This window comes from Pezoporus occidentalis, unplaced genomic scaffold (genome assembly GCF_034315485.1).
Source record: "Pezoporus occidentalis ecotype Australia unplaced genomic scaffold, CSIRO_AGI_Poc_V1 ctg76, whole genome shotgun sequence".
NCBI classification, from domain to species: Eukaryota; Metazoa; Chordata; class Aves; order Psittaciformes; family Psittacidae; genus Pezoporus; species Pezoporus occidentalis.
In genome coordinates, this window is record NW_026916115.1 from 2353559 (window position 1) to 2375798 (window position 22240).

A 22240-nucleotide genomic window follows, 5' to 3' on the forward strand; every position below is an offset into this window, starting at 1 on the left:
GCCAGGCTAACTGCAGAAGCCAAGAAGGGAGGATAAACAGAAGCCAGAAGATTACTAAAATAATTGCTCAGCCTGGGACAAGAGCTGCAGATGCTACATGTAGTATGGGCTAAGGAAATAGCTAAAGCTCCTCTAGGGCTTATTATACTTATAAAATTATATAGATCACAAGTTATAAAGGGAAAAGCAAAAATCTCTAAAAGAAAACCTTTATGGCCAGGCTTGTGTTTCATCCTGAGCAGAACCCTTCACCAGTCTATCAGTGGCTTTGTCTGCTGAAAGAAACTGTGATATCACATTTATCTTTTAATACTGAATATTCCATATAAACTTGGATTTAAAAATCCAGAATGGAAGTTAGACTGAGCGATAACTGTGACCTGCTGGTTCTTATGCAAACAGCAGCATCCCCCAACAGTTCAAAGAGTGCTGTAGTAAGGTTCACTGCATTAACTACAATATAAAAGCCATAATGCACTGTAAGTGTGTAAAATACACAAAACAAATTATGTATGCTAAGTATAGTTCAAAAATACATTAAAAATACTCCTGGTTTTCAATCCATTATTGCTGTTTCTTTTCTGCAAAATTGGAGAGAATTATATTCACCTGGCACAAACTGGGAGTATCTGGCTGCATCACCACCACATAGTGTGAACTGGAAATGTACCTTCTTAGCAGCTTCAGGTTATGGCAGCCTAAGCTGCTCAATGCTTCCAGTAAATAGAGGTTCAAACATTCAGGTGCTGGGAAGGGAAAGTTCTAATACTTAATTTATCTACCTGTTGTAGCTAGCACTGCAGGAATCCAGAGCCTATTTTCCAGCAGGATTTCAGCACAATCCTATAGAAGCTATCCAAGCTACCAGCTTCTCTTGAACAGACAACCAACCTTGTGTTCCTTTCACACAGTGTCACAGAGCACCAGAGGAGAACAGGGTACTGTGGCAGTACTACAGCTTGGTACTACTCACACACCCACTTGGCAGGCAGCATCCAGATAAATCCATGCTTGTTAATGCTTCTCAGACTTTCCCAAGACCTACAAGATATTGTCCCACAATCTATTTTAAGAAACTGAGGCTCACTCCAACTGCTGCCTTGGAGAGAACCATCAGCGTGCACCCAGAAGTCCTAATAACATCCCTGAGGCAGCTGGGATCACCATTAATTGAGTATAGATTCCCCAAATGGCTGTTCAAATGCTGACCAAGTCAATGTAAGCATTGATTCGCTGACTTAGCACTGAATCAACAACGGCATCCTGCTGCTCACTGTATCAGAGACTTATTTATAGAAGTAAGTAATTCCCCAGTTTACCAATCTCTTGCTTATTTATCTCTTATCCTCTATCATGATTTTAGAAAAACAGAAAACATTGCTGAAGACTCAAGTACAGGCCCTAACCTTTCAGGACAACATTAATTGTAGTCCTCCTGCTTATTATACTTTGTATGCAGCATCTTTAATCTATCAACTCTTAATCATTGTTTGTAGGATGCCTAGCTATATGCCTTCCTGGTAGATTCAATTGCCCAATTTTTTTCAAATATACTTTTGAGACCCTTTTCTCAGCCTTACCCCATCAAGTGCCTCCTGCTGTTGCTTATGGTCACAGGCTACCTAGCTTCTAGCTGAGGACGCATCACTGATCAGCAGTGAGAGGTAATCATTTTGACAGGAGATGCCTGTTCTTACCTTAGCTCTCCCAGTGCTCTGAAGAATGTGCACCAAAGCGCAAGCCATCTCTTCCTTGTTCCTTACACTGATCACAGGTTCCAGCACAGAGCAGAGCATAGTGTAGTTGCTGGTAACAAACTCTGCAAATTCTTTGTACTGCTCCATGGGCAAGATAGTGATGGTCTGATAACGGGACTTTATCCGAATGGAAGGTCCCCCTGATTTCCCTTTGTTGGGTGTAGGAGTGCTGACTGGGTACCATTTTTCCACAAATTGGCGACCGGTTACACTGGCCATGGGAATGTTGACCAGGCCTACGTAATTGTTCTTGTCCTTTTTCTTCTTCTTCTCCACATCCTTGTAGATGTGAACTGTGATGCTGTGAAGAGGTGGGAGACTGTAGAACTCAAAGTGCTCTCCCCAGAAAATGTTATCTGCTTTTGTTTTGCTGGTGGTGCGGGCAAAGAGAGTGTCATCAAGGCACAGCTCACAGAAGTATTTCTTCTTGGGGGCCAGGTCCTTTGCTTCAATGATCCAGAGACGGAGCACATTTTCAGCTCGACGGCAGTTGTCCTGTGCAGAAGAAAGAGCTCAGCTTGGATTCAAAATCCCTACAAATTGAAGATTCTGTCTTCTAAAGCAGTAGCAAAAGGCTGCCTTTTATGTCCAAGGTAGGGACAGGGTCAGAGTTCAGAATGCGATTCTCTGATCTTCAGAACCTCTAGAAAATCAGACATTTTCTAAAACAGAGGCGAAGGGCTGTCTTTTGTTTGCCAAAGGTGGGGACTAGAACATCTGTCTTCTTAAAAAGCTCTATCTGAAATGCTTTAGAAAACAAACACTCCACACAGAAGCCCTTCAAAGCTGCTAGACTGGTGTGGCACACTGTATTGTTTACTCTTGTGAATAAGGAAACTGTTAGCTTGTCCCTCAAAGGTAGTATGGCAACTATGAAGGTGACTTATCAGATGTTTCCAGCTGATCAATAACTTGACCCCCATTCTCACTCTGGCTCAAATTCCTTTTGGTCCTGTTTCCACCACCCCCCTCCCCCAACTGTGCCCCCACAGTAAAACATGAAACCTATGAAGACAAGTTCTATCCTTCTGAGGTACACGGTATCAGAAATCCAGTTTGAAACATCATAAGCACAGTCTGGGGCAGGTATCGGAAAGCACACTGACATGTATTTAATTCATTAAAGGTTTGACCTACTGCACTTACTAGAATAGTACACAGCAGCTTTCTGATACACTGATGAGTGGATGTCTCCTCAGACTAAATTAATGCATCTGTGTGAAGCCCTGGTACATCCAATCGTACCACCTCTATTCCCCAGTAACCTTATTTCCACAGTTTTTATTACCTTATTTGGCTGCACTGTCCTGCGTAGGTTTTCCATCCACTTGTCCCTCTCTGCTGCAGAGGAACAACTGAAGCATTTACTGCCACTGGAGTAGGTTACCTGGAACGTATGAATGACAAGCTGAGTTCAGGCAAGCCTAGGAGACATGTAAGAGGCTGCAAAAAGCAAGGAAGATAAGCAATGCCTGAGCAACAAAGTAAATACTAAAAAGCCAGGAAAACAATATGGGAGCCTAGAAGGCAGAGAGGTTAAAAGGCCCACAAAATGAAGAGAGAAAAAAAACCCCTCAGCTTGAATTAATATAAGACTAAAGAAACATATGAGGAGCACCAAAAGCTTCTCTTAAAGACTTTAAAACAAGGCTTTAATCAACCAGTTAATTTTTTTTTTAACTTGTTAATTGATCCACAGCTATTAAACACTTGCAGTTTTCCTTGTTAAGCTCCAGAGGCAGATGATGCGGATAGCATAAAGACCAACAGAACTAAACAGTGTATTAATATAAGGCAAAACACACTGGAAATGGTGTCTTCAGGAAATAAAAAATATTTCCAAGGGTCCATATATACAGCAACCAAAGCAGCTGTGCTCTGATCCAGCCCTGATGCTCAATACCATACACACTGAAACTGGTTTCAGTGCAGGAGGGAACTACCTTGGCTTCCTTCATTTTTGCGTGGCCTGACAAGCTTCGCTTACTCTTTCTAATCATTTCTGCACACAATTAAGAAGCAGTTTGAGGCAACAGCCTCAGAGCTAAGTTGCTGCCAGTTTTTTCACTCAACCCCCCAAACTGAAGCTGGAAAGCACTTCCAACCAGAAGAATGAGACAAAGCAAACAGGAACAGTTCCTGGATGCATCCCGAGGGAGAAGAGCCTGATATGCTGGTTTTCTGCCAGAGCAGTTTTCCAGGTTGTAAACAGGTCTTTGTTCCAGAAGTTCAGACACATCTGACTAATCCTACTGAAGACAGACTGTCACCCGTCCCTACCACGACAGATTATGATGGGCTTAGATGCATCCAAACAGCACACACGAATATGCTGTTGGTCCTGCGAGTCAAGGACTGTGCTCACACAAACAGCCTGTTTGTGAAGCAAAGCTAGGAGCCATACAGTGCTGTGCTGCAGGCTGTGCTGAAACAGCAAGAGAATCTTTGCATCCTGCTCCATGGTGCAATGGACATGACGGCGGTTACTGAAGCTTCTCCTTTATCAACTGGAGAACAGGCTGAGCTAATGCAAGGGGCTCTGACTGGAAATCACATTTGTCAGTTACAGTATACTTTCTAAATTTAATTTCAGGTGAATTTGGAGAGGATGAATACACAGCTTACGAACAATAGTATGTTTCAACCTTACATTTGCATGCAAACTACAACTGCTTAGATATTTATCAAATTAAAGAGATTTTTCACCTAGAAGATACAGTAATTGGAAAAGATTTCTCTCCATTGAGTGATTGATGCCATTAGTCTCAAAGACTTTAGAATTGCGTGCTGCTTAGGCAGCCCCCACCCAAACCTCAGGATAGCAGTGGCTGCTCATGTGTTCTCCAATTACAAAGTCACAGAAATGCATACTGCAAGGGTTCAGACCGACAGCATATAATTGGCTGTGTGTTTGGAAGGCACGCTTTACCTCAAAGCAGAAGTCTTGTCCAAGGATACTGCTGTGAAGTGGCTTGACAAAGACTTTTTCTTCTGACCCAAGATCCAGGGCTTCCACAGCGCTGCCCGGGCTCAGTAAAGACTCATGGGAACGGGACTCTTTCAGCTTTGGCAATCCACGTGACCTGTAGGAGAACAAAGGGGAAAGGAAACATTATTTTCCTCACAATTACCAAAAGAGTTGGCGAGATCTCAGAGAAAGCTGCAGCTTGTTGCTGTTTATTCAGAACAACTTCTACAATTAGTTTGTAAACCTTACGAACTCCTAAGGAAATACTCAGCTACACAAGCCTAGGAAGTCCATTCCCACTGACCTAGAAATTGTAGCTTCTGAGACATAAGTGAAAGAAAAGCAGTAAAACAAAGTTCAGCACTTAGCTGTTGAAATTTGAAAAAAAACTATAGGTTTGAATATACTGCTGAAAATATTTACTACTATCTGGACTACTAAATCAATGTTGTGCATCAACAGCAAGAAGCACGCCAATCTCTAAATGTCTAAACCAATGCAGAACGATAGCTACTTTCATTATAGTGACAACCCTTCCCAATACGCTTTTTCTTACTATATGAAAGCCTGTACAATAAAATAAAAAATGAAAATTATTTCCCTCTTCACAATGATTAAGTCAATCTCCTACATTTTTCATTTTCCTCTTCAGCTGCTCATTCCAGTTTTAAGTTTTTTTGTTTTTTTATTTTTTTATACCTCCATTCTCTTTTGACTTCCCCTCACTCACATACTACTTCCCTTTTTCAGTCCCTGAGCTTTACCAGAGCTAGCATCTCCCAAACTCACAGAACCTTTTTATCAAGGCAATCTTCTCTTTGCCCCTATCAGCTCTTGATTAGTCCTCAAAAACATATCCTTTCTTCCACTTCCATGGCTTTTTGCAACCAACTGCAACATTATAAAATGTGCTCTAACACTTTCTGTATACTCCCAATTCAATGTAACATTTGTGCATAGAAGGGCGCTCTGCTGTCAGTGCTGTAAAACATGCTCAATTTACAGGTAATGGTGGTTCCCCCTGTGCTCCTTCTAACTCCAAACTGACACCTGAACTGTAAGCTTCTGCAGTGAAGTCATGTGATACTTCAGGCACAACTAGCAGTTCTACTTCAGAAGGTAAACACTGCGCACACATTTTTCCTCTAGCTGTAACTCAGTCAAAGCCTTCACAGATGATGAACAAGGAGGAAAAGCAGAGAGTTCCAGCTTAGCAGAAAAGGAGCTGTTAACCTGGCAGGTCCAGATTTTGCCAAAATATTGAAGCTCTTGCTGGTCCCTATCCCTGTTCAGTGATCCATGAAAGTCTGTCCATAAATACAGCTGCACATCCGCCAAGTGTCACTGAGCACAAAGAACAGACGTGAAAGTAGAAAGGCACCAGTTGTCTGTACATTATTCAGAGAAAAGTGATGCTCAGAAATGATGCTCTCTCACCTGTGTTTGTTCTCACAGTAGTTCCTCTTTTATTCAATCTGCCTTATCAAGGCTTAGTATCAAATGTAAAATGTTTTAAAATGTATTTATGGAGCAGTGAAAAGCACAGCTACCTCTAAGACCTCCTTTATTTTGAAAAATAAGTAGTTTTTATGTACCTCCCTCACATATCTTATCCCCCCAAAAAGCCTCATTTTGTATCCTTAGCAAAATCAAATTCCTTCTACCCTTAAGCAATTCTATGGGGAAACACATAAAAAAACCCCCCACCATTTGGAAGAGGCATCTTCAGTACTTCTAAAGCTGCTTAACAGTAACTTGGTACCATGAAGGATACATGTAAAGCAACAAGCAGAGTTCATCTGACTGATCGTTTGTACAAAATGAAATGCTGAAGGTGTTCTGGTAGATTCATGTATGATAAGATTTATTAAACAGTAAGAGAGAACTTTGTTCCCATTTAATATATCGAATGACCTAAGAGCAGGCAGCAAAAACCTTTCATCAGAGGGATATTACAAAGACACTGATTTCAAACGCAAAACAACAGCACTGGTACAAATGCGTTGGCTGCACTGTGCATGCTTTGTTATAACAGGTTACAGCAGCAGCTGTACCAACGCAAACTGAAAACCACAGCCATGTATAATTGAACACTTGCTGCAGTTAAGGTAGGGCAAGTCTAAAATAAACACACCACAATACACCACTTTAATATCATCTCTGCAAAATCCTCTCTAATTTCTTCTCTCACGAAAGCACTGCTGAGGTCACTTGGCTTCTGTCCCTATCCCAAACTCTCAGCATCTCCAGCCCTAACCAAGTACTTCAGCGCATGATGCAGGGGAGCTGGCTGGGAGCCTGCAGACAACTCCCGTCTTAGCTCCTCGTCAGAGAATGAAATCACGGAGTGGGCATAAAGAGAGGGAAGAGGAGGGAAATAAAAATAATTGCCAAATAAAGGAGAAAGAAAAAGAGATTTTACAAATCCCAGTTAAGCAAAGGCTGCATTTCGAGTAAGACAAATAGAGCACACCTACATGAAACAGTTATACAGCCACTTAGCAGTGCATCCCCAAATCATAGCGGTGCCACATGTCACAGCCCTTCCTTTCAAACTCCGTGCTCTGCGCTACATCTCAGACAAGAAATCCTGCCAGGAGAGGAAGAAAGGCACCAAAATCCAGGAGGAACTCTTCCTCAAGCCTTAGGTTACAGATTTCAGACGAGCATCATGCCAGGCAGATACGCTGGGGCAAGAAGAAAAGTCACAGCCGCACCGGTAAAGAAATCTGTCTCCTTGTCTGCTGCGCTCCCACCCGGCCCCGCGGGTTCCAGGAAGAGGCTCCCGGGTGCGTGTTGCTATGGAGCGGCCTCCTGTAAGGAGATTAGGGGGAGCCGGCAGCCAGGAGAGGCAGCAGGCGCGGGGAGGCTGTGATGCTTAAAAGCTGCAAAGGTGACCTTTCCAGAAAGAAAGAAGTCCCTCCTCTTCCTTTAATGAGACCTGGACTGTTAAAGACAGTGGGAGAGACGCAGGCATCGCCCGCGGTGCCTCTGAAACAGCCTTTGGGGACAGGACAAGGGCAAATGCAGGTACACAGAGCAACTCTACTCCATGCCTCCACATCCAGTCTTGCAAGTTAAATCCTTTGGTAGCATCTATTCTGCTTTACTGCTCTTCTAACTAGTTAGCTTTGTACATTTTGTTCTGTTGCAGATCAGCCAGAGCATGGCTAGCTTTGTTGACTCATGGTCCTGGGGCAGAGGAAGTCTGTCTGTTACAGCAATCCCTTGAAGTTACCGTATTTAAAACAGCTCAATAAACTGATTAAGTGGTTTAGAATTGGCACTTTGTCTTCCATAAACACCAGAGTAAAGCTGTCGGTCCGATGCAACCACATGCATTTACAAACACATGCATTTGTAAACACTATGGTATTCATTTCATCTATTGATAGATTTGCAAAGCAAATCATCGACTTGTGCTTAAATCAGCAGCATCCCAATCAATACAGGCAACAATTATACAGAAATAATAGTTCTCTTATGCTTTAACACCTCATCTGATATTCAGATGCTGTAAGTACAGTGAAAGAAAATTACTTGCTGGCTTCCATTTTTTGGCCTCAGAGATGCCACTAACTTACTTCCCAATGTCCAGCAAATGGGCTGGATTAACAGGGTCTTTCCTGTATTAGGTAGGAAGCTACTGGTAAAATTAATATTGCTTAGATTGTCTGTTAGGAGAGAGGTAATCCCAGAGAAGCAGATTACTGTAAACAGGAAGATCACACATGCAAAAGGTGGGGGAAGGGTTGTTTGTACAAATCTGTTTTGTTAAACAGCTCCATTAACAACACAAATCCTGTTTTAAATAACAGTTAACTTCCAATGATCAGCTTCTTTCCTGATGTTTTTTCTATCTACTACATAGACAAAAAGATTGCAAAGGAATGACTTAGGAATTCAGAGCAAATAGTTAGCAATAGCACCAAACAATTCTGACATAGGTATTCTCCATATTTTTTTTCCAATAAGAAAAGCAGGTAGAGGAGGAGCATATCAGGGAACGTTTTAAACGTCTCACCTCTTTTTACATGTTCTGGAGTACTGGTCTTGAGAGCTGCATGATTCCCTTCTAAATCAGCCCAGCCAATGCCCCAGACCACTGACCTGGCAGCAGCATGCAACTGCCACTGAAATAGATCTCTTCAACAACACCATCTTGCTGGCCCAACCCCAAGCTGACCCTCTGTCCTTGCACACCATCATTCAGTAATTTTCCACTACAGGAAGATCTCAGTTGTAAGCCAGGAACTAGAAACCTCTGGCTTTCAGTGGCCGCCCATGGCACAAAGCAGCCTATTATCCGACTTCTATTACATTCTACTGTCGATAAGGCGTGTAGGATAAAGGGTTAAACTCTTAATTGCTCTGGTTATGAAGCTCTCCTGCTGATTTTGACCTATTTAAAAGCCAACCTGCAAAGCACAAAACACTCTCAATTACTGAGCTTTCCAGGGAGAGCACTATATTGCTTGGAAAACAAGCCTGTGGACATCCATATCCAAAAAAATAAAAAATAAATGTATGGAAATGAACTACCAAGGAACAAATCCCACAATCTGTTTCTTTTACTGAAGTGGTGCGAAGGCAAAGAATTCTGAGAAGTGTTTTCAGCTCAAGCACCCAGCTAAAGTCACATCTCCACCAGTCTTACAAGAAACTGGATGTCTGCATGCTTCAAATAATTCCAGCACAATACCCGTGTGTTTAGAGACACTCCCCAAGATCAGAAAGCTGAATTCGATACTTAGCCACTCGAAAAGTCACAGGAGAAAGCTTGGACTGTAGTGAACTTTCTGCTCAGCGCTGCTATTCAAAATCCCAGCCCTGCTGAACTGGACCCTAAGGTCTACAACATCATCGGCAATATACAGGTGTGCTCTACCAGTGCTGCAGCATCAGGTTTCCCAGTTCAAGTGTTCATTTTGCAGGCACCACACCCCGCTTTGTTTTCCAACTGCCAATTAGTAGAACATCGTATTACTTGGTCAACAATTCTGCAAGTCTAACCAGTTCCATTATTAATTTTTTCTTTTAAATCAGAAACTTAGAGTAACTTATTTAGATTCCAGTTCTGCTCAGCTGCAGTTAAACACTGGCTTTTTCTGCGCATACTGCTTTATCCTTCCACTGAGATTCTGGTCTTTTCTTGCAAGGCCCTACCCGAAGTGTTCTTTGAATCCTGGGTTTGCAAAGCCCTCCCCTGCCTGCATGCTCTCCCTACAGATCGCAGCTTGTCTAACAGACATCTCATATGGTGCATCCAAACAGGCTGCTGAATTCCATAGCGGTAGCATTCTCTTCACGCTACTATAACCGTGGTCTCTGCTATGAACGTTTCAAATTCTTTTGTTTTGCTGAACCAGAGATGCTTAACTGACTTGGTTTCATTTCACGAAGAATTTATGGGTGAATGCTGTGTGGATGAGCCCAGCATTTGCAGAAAAGCATCAGCCATTAAAAAGTATATTTTTATAAAGGGGTCAAGTGAGCCTGCAGATGGGACAGAGCAGTCTAGCGTGAAGATGAAGGAGAAATAGGCTTAACAGTGAGATCTTTTTCAGTTTTCACTGAAAAACAAATGACTGCATAAGGACTGAAAGAACTGGCTGAAAGAAATATGTTCATCAAAACAGGAGTGAGACGTCTCTCCAGAAACAAACCACTCCTCCCCTTTCCCTATACTCCAGTAGCAGAGCTGCTGAATGAATACAAGCTCTGAGTGAGTCAAGCCTTAGCAACATATTGTGTAACACAGATTTTTATCCTTACATCTAAATCAGGATAAAAATCACCCACCTTTTTTTTGAAAACCGGCATTAAATTATAATGAATGAGTATGAAAAACATGGCAAGATTTGTTTCTATTATTTATGCGATCTGTGCTATTTTCATACTGCAAAGAAACCAGTAAGGAGGAAGGAGCAAGAACTTACCGAAAGTAGAAAAAGCTGTCGTTTGAGCACCGGGACCGTTTCACCATGAACCCCAGAGCCATGGCTACCCTCTTCCCTGCAACCTGCTGGAGTCCATTCTGAGCAAGGACACAATGGATCCTGTGCTTGTCTACGACTATCTGATAATGCCATAAAATGACTTTTAGTAAAGCAGGAGGATTCCCACGTGGCAGTAAATCCCAACAGGGCAAAACCCTCCCAGCTGTCTGCAGAGCTTTATTGCAGTCGCTGAGACCATATGCAGCCGGTCTCAACCATTTTTGCTTCCTCACCATAAACAAAACTGAGGCAAGAACTGTTGGTCTACTTGGAAATACTCTCAAGTTCCTGGCTGCAAACTGAAAATATTAATTTGGACTCTCCTTTCAAATGTAATTTTCCTTAAGTCTTTTCTCATGCTTTTTAACATGTTTTATGTATTACTGACACTGAGAAAATGTTAAAGACAAACGTGTGGGTTGAAGTGCTCAAAGAATGCTGTGGGAAACAGGCTAGAAAAGCTGTGAAAGATGAGACAGTAATGTGGTGCCAGATAGCCTCATGGTGAGAGCTGTTGCTAACTTGGTGAGATGCTGCACTGGCCACATATTGGAAGAGCTTCATTCACATCTGGCATGAGTCACAACCAAGCAGAGCCTAAGTCTTCTCACATGAAGACAAAACACGAGTTTTCAAGTACAACAGACCACCCAGCAAAAAATCTGAAGCTGGAGTAGCAGAAGTGATGAGAATTACAGACTGAGAGGTTGTGGATTTCTACATGACCCCTGGATGCTGACCCATGGTGGGATTGTTTCTGGAGGGGTGCTGTAGCACTGTCCTCTCCCCATCCACTAACCCAGACACTCTAAGTTAAAAGCCAGCAAAGCAGGCTGGCCAATTGCTTTCTGCTGAAATAGAAAATCTGATTACAAAAAAAATATGCAACTTATCTCCACCACTCCCTCCCTACAGCATTTCTGAATCTTTTCTATTTTAAATCAACTCTGAACAAACTGCATCCATCCTCTGTCACCATCCGACATGGCATGCAGCGTTACAGTATTCCAAATCTTGATGCGCACCAGGATAACTAATCTTCCTTACTCCAGAATTTTATAGGTATTTATCTATAAACATATCCTGTTTCTTAACAGGAGCTAACACTACAAAAGCATGAGAAAGCAACTTGACAGCAGCCTCTATTTGCTTCTAATCCTTGCAGGGTTGTAATTTATAAAGTTGTATAATACTTTCTTTGAGACAGGGTTCTTGAATTTGTCAGAGCAAGAAAAGGTTGATGATATCGAGTCAATCTGGCCCTGAAAACCAGTATAACACCATGACATCAACTAGCACCACCTGCTTAAAATGGGAAAGGGCTGACTCACCAGGGTAGGACAGGAAAGTTTTTACTGCAACAGATAAAGACACTTAGAAAAAGCAGGAAGAGCAGAAGGTGAGAGAACAGCAATTCCCTCTCATGAATTAAGAGTCAGATGCTCTGTATTATCTTCTTCCAGGCAGAAACAGTTGTCGCTGATTTGTCCTATTGGAAAAAATCCCAAACAACAGCATAATTCTAAAACACAAATCAATCTTTTTAGCCTACTCTTTCCTCCAACCCATATACTCCCAGAATACTAATCTGTTCCTCATCTTCAGTGTTTCATTCCCACATGGTTTGAGTTGTTTTTCCTGCTGTTCTACCCACCAGTTGCATTTTACAGGCACCCCCAGATACAGAGTGAAACATGGGAGGGAAGGCAGAAATTACTGGCAAGTTTCACTTTACAGTGGAACTGTTTTCTTTATGGTTTCATTTATAAAATACCATTAGAAAAGTAACAGCTCTAACCATAAACTTTCAAAGTTGTATATCCAATTGGACTGTCTGATTAGACCACAAATGCAAAGACAACTCCTTTAAACCTTCAGATCTTTCCAGCAAAAGGTAACTACAAGGTTGAGTAGTGCTGTTACGCTTTCTTTCCAAAAAACCCCAAAACCAAACCCAAAGACCAAACCACCCCAATTCATCAGCAATTTTTGACCCTCATGGGCAGCATAAGGCTTTCAACAGAGCTTGAGGTGAGGCTCATGCTTTTCAACATCTACACTCCTTTGTGCAAAGATTTATCTTCAAGTAAAATTAATCTCAGCTAGCTTTCCACATCGCTTGACTACTCTCATGTGATCTCCCTTGCCTCCAAACTGTGCCCTCTGTTCACTTCAGCATATATACCTCAGAGGAGGAAGGACACACAGACTGGTATAAAAAATACTTCATTCCATTAGTCGCAAATAAACATACCAAGTCATAAAATCCTCAAAACACTGTTCCATCTCCTGCCCTACAGATGCAGGATGCTTTGCTATAAGACTAGTATAGAAGGCTAAAGGGGGAGGATGACTGGAGGGAATGTAAAGAGCAACCACCAGCTTGTCCCTGTCTAACATCTGGCACATCACTGGCTTTCTACAGCTTGTTCCTCCAGACCTCTGCATGGATTCTGTCACTGGAACTTCTCAGTCCATATGCTCCTGCATCCTCCTTTTTAAATCCTTGCCAAGGAGACATAAAAGCACTGACAGAACAGACCAGCTATGCTTAACGCTATCACGGCATGCAATGGATTTTATGCTTTGCAAGCCATCAAAGAAAATCCACATTTCATTCAAGTCTAGTTGACAATTCATGCCCACACTGGCAGAAGTAGAGGGGAATCTGGTTTTAACAAGAAGACAGCTTTGCTGTGTATAATATTATGTCTTAAACTGAAACTGTAGGGATTAATTGCAGCTAAATTTATTGGCTTTCCCAGTACAACAGCGTTTCCCTTACACTGCAAAAGGAAGTGTCAGAGTACCAAGTTAGGGAGAGACAAATATATTATTTATGGCAAAGAGATTCTTGCATTACAAAACTTCAAGCAAAACTGGCTACAAACAACAGTAAAAGTACAAGGTATTTTATGTACATGGTGGTATTATTTAACATGTTTGTGTTTGTGTTTACCGAGTTGCTTTTTATAGCTATGTTGTAACTCCCTGAAAATACAGATTTATAACAAAGCTTGTCTCAAAACAGAGTGGACATTACTATGACTATAGAAATCGCCCACATCGTTAGTCACATTTGATAAACAGCAGTCATTTCTGTACCTCAAGAAGTTAACAAGACCTCTAACATCGAAAGCTTTGCTATCTCCATGATTTTACGGTTCTGCCTTTCAGAGGGAGAAGATAGCACCATTGATTGAAGCAGCACAGCATGACAGATTCAACTACTGAATTCAACTCAGCTAAAGGAGAAGGGAAAATGCACTAAACTGCAGAATCACAGAAGCCTGCCGTGGCCTTAAATACAGGGCAACCTGTTTTTCACTCAATGTAGTTCTCCTGCTGGGCTACTGTGTAATGTAAACCAGCGTAATGTTTAATAAAACAATCAAGAGATTTTACAAATTGTTAGGAAAACTGGTGTAAGTGCTTTTGCTTGCCTCATCTACAATTCATTCCAGCCTGAACTGCCAGCCAAAAACTAAACAAGCAATATACCAAATGGAGCACTAAGATGGTCAGAAGTTACTGAGTTTTCCTGTTTTCTGAAAAACAGACCATCTGTTCACTGTAGTAACACTACAGTAACTATACAATCGACTGACATTAGCAAGGATTCTTAATGTGCCTGAACTGCACCACACATCTCTGGGCTTTGCTGGTGCTAGCTGAACTAATCTGCTCTCACTGACACAATTCCTCATATTGGCACTGATCTGCGGGTAAGTATTGCATTCATCAAGGCAAGTTTCTCTAAAGCTGGTCAATCCAATGGCTTTGTATCATGAAATTTAAAGTCTTAAATTATTTAAAACAGATGCAGAAAAAGGTATTTGAATCCATATGCTTAACCTGAACCTTTTGTCAGACACTACGAACATCAGAAGTTTCTAGTCCTGTGTCAGTAGTGCACTGTATACTAAGTAACTTCTAACATGTACTGGATTCAGCCCAAAACCCCACCCATCTGCGAGTTTAACAATAAATCCCATTCTTTGCTCTCATTCTGAGTGCATAGGCATTCTGCATGCAGCTTCTGCAAAGTGCGTCTGGATTAGGAGAAACTGTTTTGGGTGATGCATTGAACCTTACCTGTCATCAGCATTGCGGAGAGATGGGAGTCGGAAACTTGTGTTCCTGTCCAATTTCGACTGACTCTTTGTCCTCTTGATGGACCCTTTCAGGCGCTTACTGAAGAAGCCCTAAAATGAGAAGTTGCAGAAGTGAAACAGGGAAGCTGATTCCAGTAATAAATCAATCAGTGCACTGTCACTGAGTCCAGACTCGGCAGTGATTCCTGCTGACAACAAGCTGCATTGGGATTCCTCTGAGCAGAAAGGCAGGGCTAGATTGCCAGTGACAGTTCCAGTATGTGATAGCTTCAAATTGCAATAATTAGCACTACTCATATTACAGGTGCACTTCAATGAATTCCAACTATTACACAAGAAGATTCCCCCCCATCATTCAATAGAGTAGTCTTAGCTGTCAGTATTTGTTCCTACTTCCCCTTTATATGATACATTTTTAATTCTTGGTCAGATTAAAAGTACAAAATGCCTTTTATTATGAGCTGCTATTGCACCCACAGTTACACCCAGGTTTTCCTTTTTAATTTAGATATAGCACATTAAGATTTACAATAATTTGTATTTTTAATACAAAATTGAACTATCCAGAGTTGAAAAATTCAAGAGTTCATGTACTAGTTCTGGTATGGCTTTGAAGCAAAGCTCAACTCAAAAATCTACTTATAATCTAAAAATACTAAATCTTCAAATAATCTATGTTCTGAAATACAACTGTTCACCAAAAAAATCACAGACTAAAGCCATATTAGTTGGAGAGAGCCTCTGGGGATCATCCAGCCAGGCTCCTGCTTAATGTAGGTGCACTGCCAACACTAGGTCAGCCTAACTCTGACTTTGCCTAGCTAAGTCTCAAAAACCTCTTGTGATGGAGACTTTACCACCTCTCTAGGTAACTCAGTCCAGTGCTGCATTAGCCTTTGAGTGAGAAGGATTTTCCTTGTGTTCAATAAAAACCTCCCAAACAACAATCTGCAGCTGCTGCCCGACTATAGCATCTGCCACTGCAGGGAAAAGTTTGGCTCCATTATCTTTGTTAAGTCCCCTCTCCATTGCAGTAGGCTGTCTTATATCACTCCTTAGAATTTTCTTTCCCAGATAAGTCCTCAGTTTCTAACAGTTCTCCTTACTGATGCCATCAAGACCCACTGTTGTGTTACAAGTAGTGAAACATGAGTACATCTGACCACTGAAATACAAGGACAGGTATGTCTCTATAGGTGTGGGGAATCACAGAAATACTTCAAAACTTGCACATTTGATTTTCTCCTGTAGACCTTTAAATTTCTCCAAGTATAATATGCATTTTAAATAAGCCATACTGTGTCAAAATACTTCCAGGGCTTGCAGACATACATGCACATATATTCTTTGGCATGATCAACACAGAGGTGCTTAATCAATTACGATTAAGCAACATTTTACTGGCCAGATATGTTCTGCTCCGTCACAGATCAGCTGCACAAAGCCACTCTACCCTGTGCACTGCTGTTAGAGAGCTATTAAACCCAAGCAAATGAAGCCATGCTTGTATGAATATTATAGAATGGTTACAGGCTGGTAGAATTTGTTCAGAGTATGTTTTGGTGTATACTGAACCAGCAGGTCTAAAGCCTTACTTTAGTAAACGGCTAGTGACAGTGACATCCAGCTGGGGCCAGCCCGCTCTCCCATAGTCCGTGTTTTGCTAAGATAGAAGTTGAATACAGTTAATTTTGAACACATTTGCACGCCAAGCCTCTGCAAGCTGCAATTGGGGCAGGTAACAGACACTGCCCACAGCTGCCTCCTGTAATACAGAAATCAGCAAATTGGAGACAATAGAGAACACCATGAAAAGCAAGAGTTTTATTGGCTTCAGATGACTCGCCCAGGCTGAAGTATGTGACTTACCTCTCACACTCATAAGAATCAGGACATCACAACAAACGACTACTTTATCTATAATCTTTTAGTCTGAAAAAATCTCACATCTTTTTTACCTCTTCAGGAAGAAAATGAGGTTTATCTACAATTGGACAGGGTGCTATGTAATTTCCTCTAGACATCCTTTCCCACCAAAGGTTTGACCAGGTGATCTTTTGAGGTTCCTTCCAACCTGAGCTACTATATGATTGTACAGTATTCAAAAGAAAGGCCTATTACCCTCTTCTCATCAGTGGATGCTAAATTGCTGGTAAAGAAGTTGCTTCCAAACAGCAAAGCCTGCATTTGTTCAGGGTCAAGGCATATATTGCAAGCATCTCTAAGCCGAATTTCCAGTCTCACATTTGCCTTTATATTCCTGTACTTTCAGTTCCTTTTGAAACAAAATGTATTCCCTTCCCTTTAAACAAGCACACCCTTCAACCCCTTTACCTTTCTTCATTCTCTTATTCTTGCTCCTTTTACATTCAGTTTGTCCCTCTTCTTCCACACAGTTCACTCCTGCATCCTAACCCTTCTTGAAACCACAGTTTCCCTCTCTATACACGCTGGTAGGTGGGTTGTCTCACTCCTCACACTTGTTCTCTGTTTCTTTTGATGGTTCTCTGTTTCTTTTGGTCATTCATCAAAAGAAACAGCTGTGTTTTTTTTGTCCGAGTGAGTCCTGCTCAGTTGTCAGGTGTCAAAAAAGACCCACCAAATCCACAGCTCCTCAGGCCTATACCCATGACATCTGCAAATGCAGCGAGATGGCCTGTCTGCTCTCGCCCATTGAGATTTGGATGGTGATATATTACTAAAAGCCTATCCATACCTGATGCTGCTTGTAGGATCTTTCCAACACATGCAGCATATTTCCCAAATACTTCTGTAGGAAAGAACCTGCTCTCACACCAGAGCCTGACACACACTTGCCCACGGGCAGCACAGAGAAATTGGGATGCCAATTCGGATGATGCTGCAGGAAACAGAGGAAGAGGGAATCTGTTTTCTGCATCTGAAGGTAGAGCTACATTTAAAGCTGCCCATCAGTTTCTGAGGCTCACTAGCCAGCAGGCTTCTCTGTGGTGAAAGCTGCTATATGCTCTTGAAATAGGAAATAAAGTGGAAAGAAAAAGGCCTGATATCTAGCTACTGCAAAAAAACACCCATAAATCTTCATAGTGTGCTGGGGGGAAAGTTACTGTCAATAGGGAAGAAGTGGTTTTAGCTGTGTGTGCCACTCAAACTCTACCCATGTTCCTGCATTTTTCTTGGTCCTGGTATTGAAAAAATGCCTTTGAAAAATCCCCTGTAATCAATAGATGCTCTTGGACATCTCTTGGGGCCATTGCTGGAATTCAAGTAGAGGATGTATAGCACTTTCAAAGGCACTTTCATATATTTCGACCTCTCAGCATAAAAGGTAACAAACCCAACTACAGGGATTCAGATCTGGTGGACTGTGGCTTCATTCCAGTACCTCTCAGGCTACTCCAATTGCAAAAAAGAAATAACACTTTTTTTTTTCCCCTTAAGGGCAAATGAGACAAAGCTGACCCAGTTCAGCAGGGGTCCAAAAATATTTATATTTAATCATTCCAAATCCCAGTCAGAGAGGAACCGTGAATATTCATTTTTGTGTGCATGCACAATTTTAAATTAGCATTGCTTTAACATTACTGAAACATGTTCTTGGTTTAATTGAACATAATCTATTCCCTAATGAAATAAATCTGCTATCAGGGGCTGAATGAGGCTATCAGGCATTGACTACACACACACACACACACACAAAAAGCGAAAAAGAAAAAGAAAAAAAAAGGAAGAACATACTTAAGGATAAAAATTATTCAGACAGAGCATACTTATTGGTCATCTCAAAAAGACTTGTAAGCATTTGCAGTATTTGCTCTCTGCACCTTGCTAGCAGTTCACGCAGGGCCAGTTCTTACAGATGGACAACCTGGGAGCAGCATGAAAAATTCACATGTGCCAGAACCGAGCAGAGTTTTTCAACTGCCATTTGCCAAAGGACGTGCTTTTAAATACCGAATGCAGATATAAAAAGTGATGTAGTGATGAAAAATAAACTCCTAGGTGAAACAATACCATCTAATGGGAAGTTTTATTTCCTTCTACTTTTATAGAGAAAAACGCCCTGGCAATGCCAATAACTGTAGCTTTTATCATTAAAAAGACAAAACTACTCTTCTTTTGTTACTGCCTAGCTATTTCTCTTAAATACTTATTTCAACACAAAATACACTGCTCTTTGGTTCTTATATTTAACGGAAATAAAGTGTCTGAGCTTTAAGAATTATAATTTTAAAGACAGTGGGAATATTACTGCTTAAACAAACATCCTCAGACAAAGAGAAGTAAACTTCTTATCCAAACTGCCAGAAATTATGAGACTATGTTCTTAATAAAAAAAAAAGTACTAAATATCTGGTAGGATAAATCAGCTAGGATGCAAAAGGATCAGTACTGTGTAAACATGGTATTTTATGAGTAGTCCAGTGAGAGAATAACTGTAGAAGAATGTGCCTTATTCCTTCAAAAGACAGATTTGATGGTCCGCACCTAGTGGGACGAAGTTCAGTACAAATTCCCCTCAGAACCACAGGATTATAGAAACAAGGATGGAAAAGAAAGACAGGAGTGAGAACACACAAGCACACACCGAGTCAGGTACGTGGAAGAGGTTCAGAGCAGGTTCATCATCTCAGCCAAAAGCATCAAACACTGGGGTAAGAAATCCCAGTGATACATCATCTAAAAATAATTCAGTCCCACTGAGAAGTCTATTCATCTTGTTTGGAAGTTAAGCAACTCATCTCTCCCACTCTGCCAAAAAGAAATCGCCACAGAAGCGATAAATTCAGCAGGCTTTTCTAACTTCCCTCCATAGCTGCACAGGGAAGGTACAGAAACTCTGAATCCCAAATATTTTAAATTCAGGGATGGTTGTTATTCAGGGCAGTTTTAGCTTTACGAAATGTTCATTCTGTGCCAAAGATCACAACTGTCTGTCTGTCCTATTCTCAACAAAGCAGCACATGAACTGCCCAACAAATTCAAAGACAGCCCGAGTATGAATTACTCAACTTTTTGACTATTATTCCCTACAGACGCACCGATTATTCATTCTGGAGAGATGAGCCCATGCATAATAAATAATGATTGTCTTTGTTGTTTTGGAAGCGAAAGGTTAATTCAGCCATGAACTAATAAAAACATATATAACTATAGCACAAATTATCCATCGATAAAATGCAATGGTAATAAAGGAAGTTTCAAAGCACAAGAACTAGTGTAATATGGGTGACAAACGTTCCTCTTACACACACTGCTGTGGTGTTACCTCCATTAGGTATTTCTGGGGATGAACACATTACCTCTTGGAGGCTTGCAATGCAACTTGAACATCTATAACTCTTGCTGGGGAGCTCTAATGCATTATTAACAACAGCAGGTGGGTAACTTCATTTACAGAGTGATAAGACTTGTTCTCTCTCGGGAAGGTTTGGATGGGTGCAAAGATAACACTCAAGTGACCATGGACAACAACAGAACTGCCTCTGAACTACTGCATGTTGTCAGTACACAAAGCATTTTATTTTTCAAGTTTCTTAAAAGCAGCTATCAAAGAGAAAACAAAACAAAAAAACATATCCATGTGACAATGCTCTCCTGTGCCAGTAACACTGTAAAGCAACGGGAAGCAAAGAAGCAGGGGGAGATAAAACCAAGCTGTAAAATGGAAAGATACACCTAGCAGGATATTCCAGGAATTAGGAGCAAACATGGTTTCTATCCTCCGTAGGACAACAACAAAATGCCAATATTAGGGAGAAGTTTGTCTACCAACCCAGTAACATTCATTATTAAAATATTAGCAGTGACTACCTTTGAAAAGGCTCTCACCACTCACATGGTATAAAAGCAGCTGAAAGCAACTATACGTACACCTTGGTGATAATATAAAGAAGAAGACAGTGACCGACAACAGTCAAATTTCACCATCAGCTCATCTCAAAAGCCTGGCACTGTGTGTCACTGAAGAGGCGGTTTGTGTACAGGCAGAAAACAATAAAAATCCATGTTTGAATGTACAAGCAAAGGATAAAGCACAATAAAAGTAAAGTAGTATTATGTAAATCTGCCATAGCTGTCACAGTAATGCACCACTCTTTTCTGATCTCATCTCAGCAAGAAAACTGGAATAAAACTAAACTCCAGATGTATAAACTGATTAAATGCAGAGAAGAGGAGGATTTACAAATGATATTTTTAAAAGACGAACTATTTGTTTTAGAAACAAAAGCAAGAAGAGATTATATGGATGTATAAAACAAATAGAATGGAAATTAACTAAACTCCTCATGCGCCTTGTTACATAAGAAAACCAAGGGACAATTTTACATGAGAGGCAGCACATTTAACTGATTGTCAGGAGACCTTTTCTAAATGCTATATATAAATCAGTCTGTAGAATTTTCTACCACAAGATATTATACAGACAGTTTTTTTCAGCAAGATTAAAAAAGGATTATGTGTTTATATAAGGAAGAATAACATATGTAGCTGCATTAGTCAGGTTTAAAAATAACAGGAGTGAGCAATTATCATGCTTCAGGACACAAGCTGATCAACAGCAAGGATCAGGAAGATATTTTTCCCCTGATGGGACAGCACTGCAGATTTGGCCAGATAATAATCTCAACTTTCCAATGAAGATTTGTCTAAAGCCACAGGAGGGATGCAGAATAGGATGAGCAACTTGAAAAACAGTAATAGGAAAACCAAGGAAAAGGAGAGGATACTACAACAGGGATACACTGATAATGCATTCATTAACAAAATATATCCTGAGATTGCATGTGCTCTGTGTGACGTGCAGACAAAAGTACTTAAGGAATAATGGCTGCTGACAACCCCAAGCTGTGCGGTTCAGCTGATACCCTGGAGGGAAGGAATGTCAATCAGAGGGACTGTCCTGGGTTCAGCAGGAGCAGTCATTTTTCTCCTTCTTGGTAGCTGGTGCAATGCTGTGTTTTGACTTTTGGCCTGGGAACAGAGCTGATAACAAGGATGTTTTGGGTCGGCCAAACCAAACATGTGAGCCTCATGCTCTGCCAGGGAGAAGGGGAAGCTGGGAGGAACCAGAGACAGCAGGACACCTGATCCAAACTGACCAAAGAGGTATTCCATACCCAGCACATCATGCCCAGGATGTAACCGGGAGTTACCCGAGGATGTAACTGGGAGTTACCCAGAAGGGCTAGGGACTGCAGGGTTGGAGGTGGTATCAATCGGTGGTTGGTCAGGCTGGGGGGGGGGGTGAGTTATCGGTCGGCTGGTGCCGAGGTGTTGTATTCTCTTCTCTTGTTATTTCCCTTATCATTACTATTACTGGTGGTAGCAGTAGTGATCTGTGTTATACCTTAGTTACTAAACTGTTCTTATCTCAACCCATGGGAGTTGCATTCTTTTCGGTTCTCTCTGTCCCTCCAG

The 22240-nt window shown here is 41.3% G+C and overlaps 1 protein-coding gene across 14 annotated transcripts in view; it reads right to left on the minus strand.

Moving 5' to 3' along the window:
* Window positions 1-22240, minus strand: part of RASAL2 (RAS protein activator like 2) — a 185577-nt gene that overhangs the window by 25940 nt on the left and 137397 nt on the right. For all 14 annotated transcript variants that reach the window (XM_062602289.1, XM_062602288.1, XM_062602286.1 and 11 more), the window contains 4 exons: window positions 14820-14929; window positions 4687-4840; window positions 3046-3144; window positions 1698-2252 (listed from right to left, as the gene is read on the minus strand). In XM_062602289.1, coding sequence (XP_062458273.1) covers window positions 1698-2252; window positions 3046-3144; window positions 4687-4840; window positions 14820-14929 — 918 coding nt within the window. The remainder of the gene's footprint in view (window positions 1-1697; window positions 2253-3045; window positions 3145-4686; window positions 4841-14819; window positions 14930-22240) is intronic.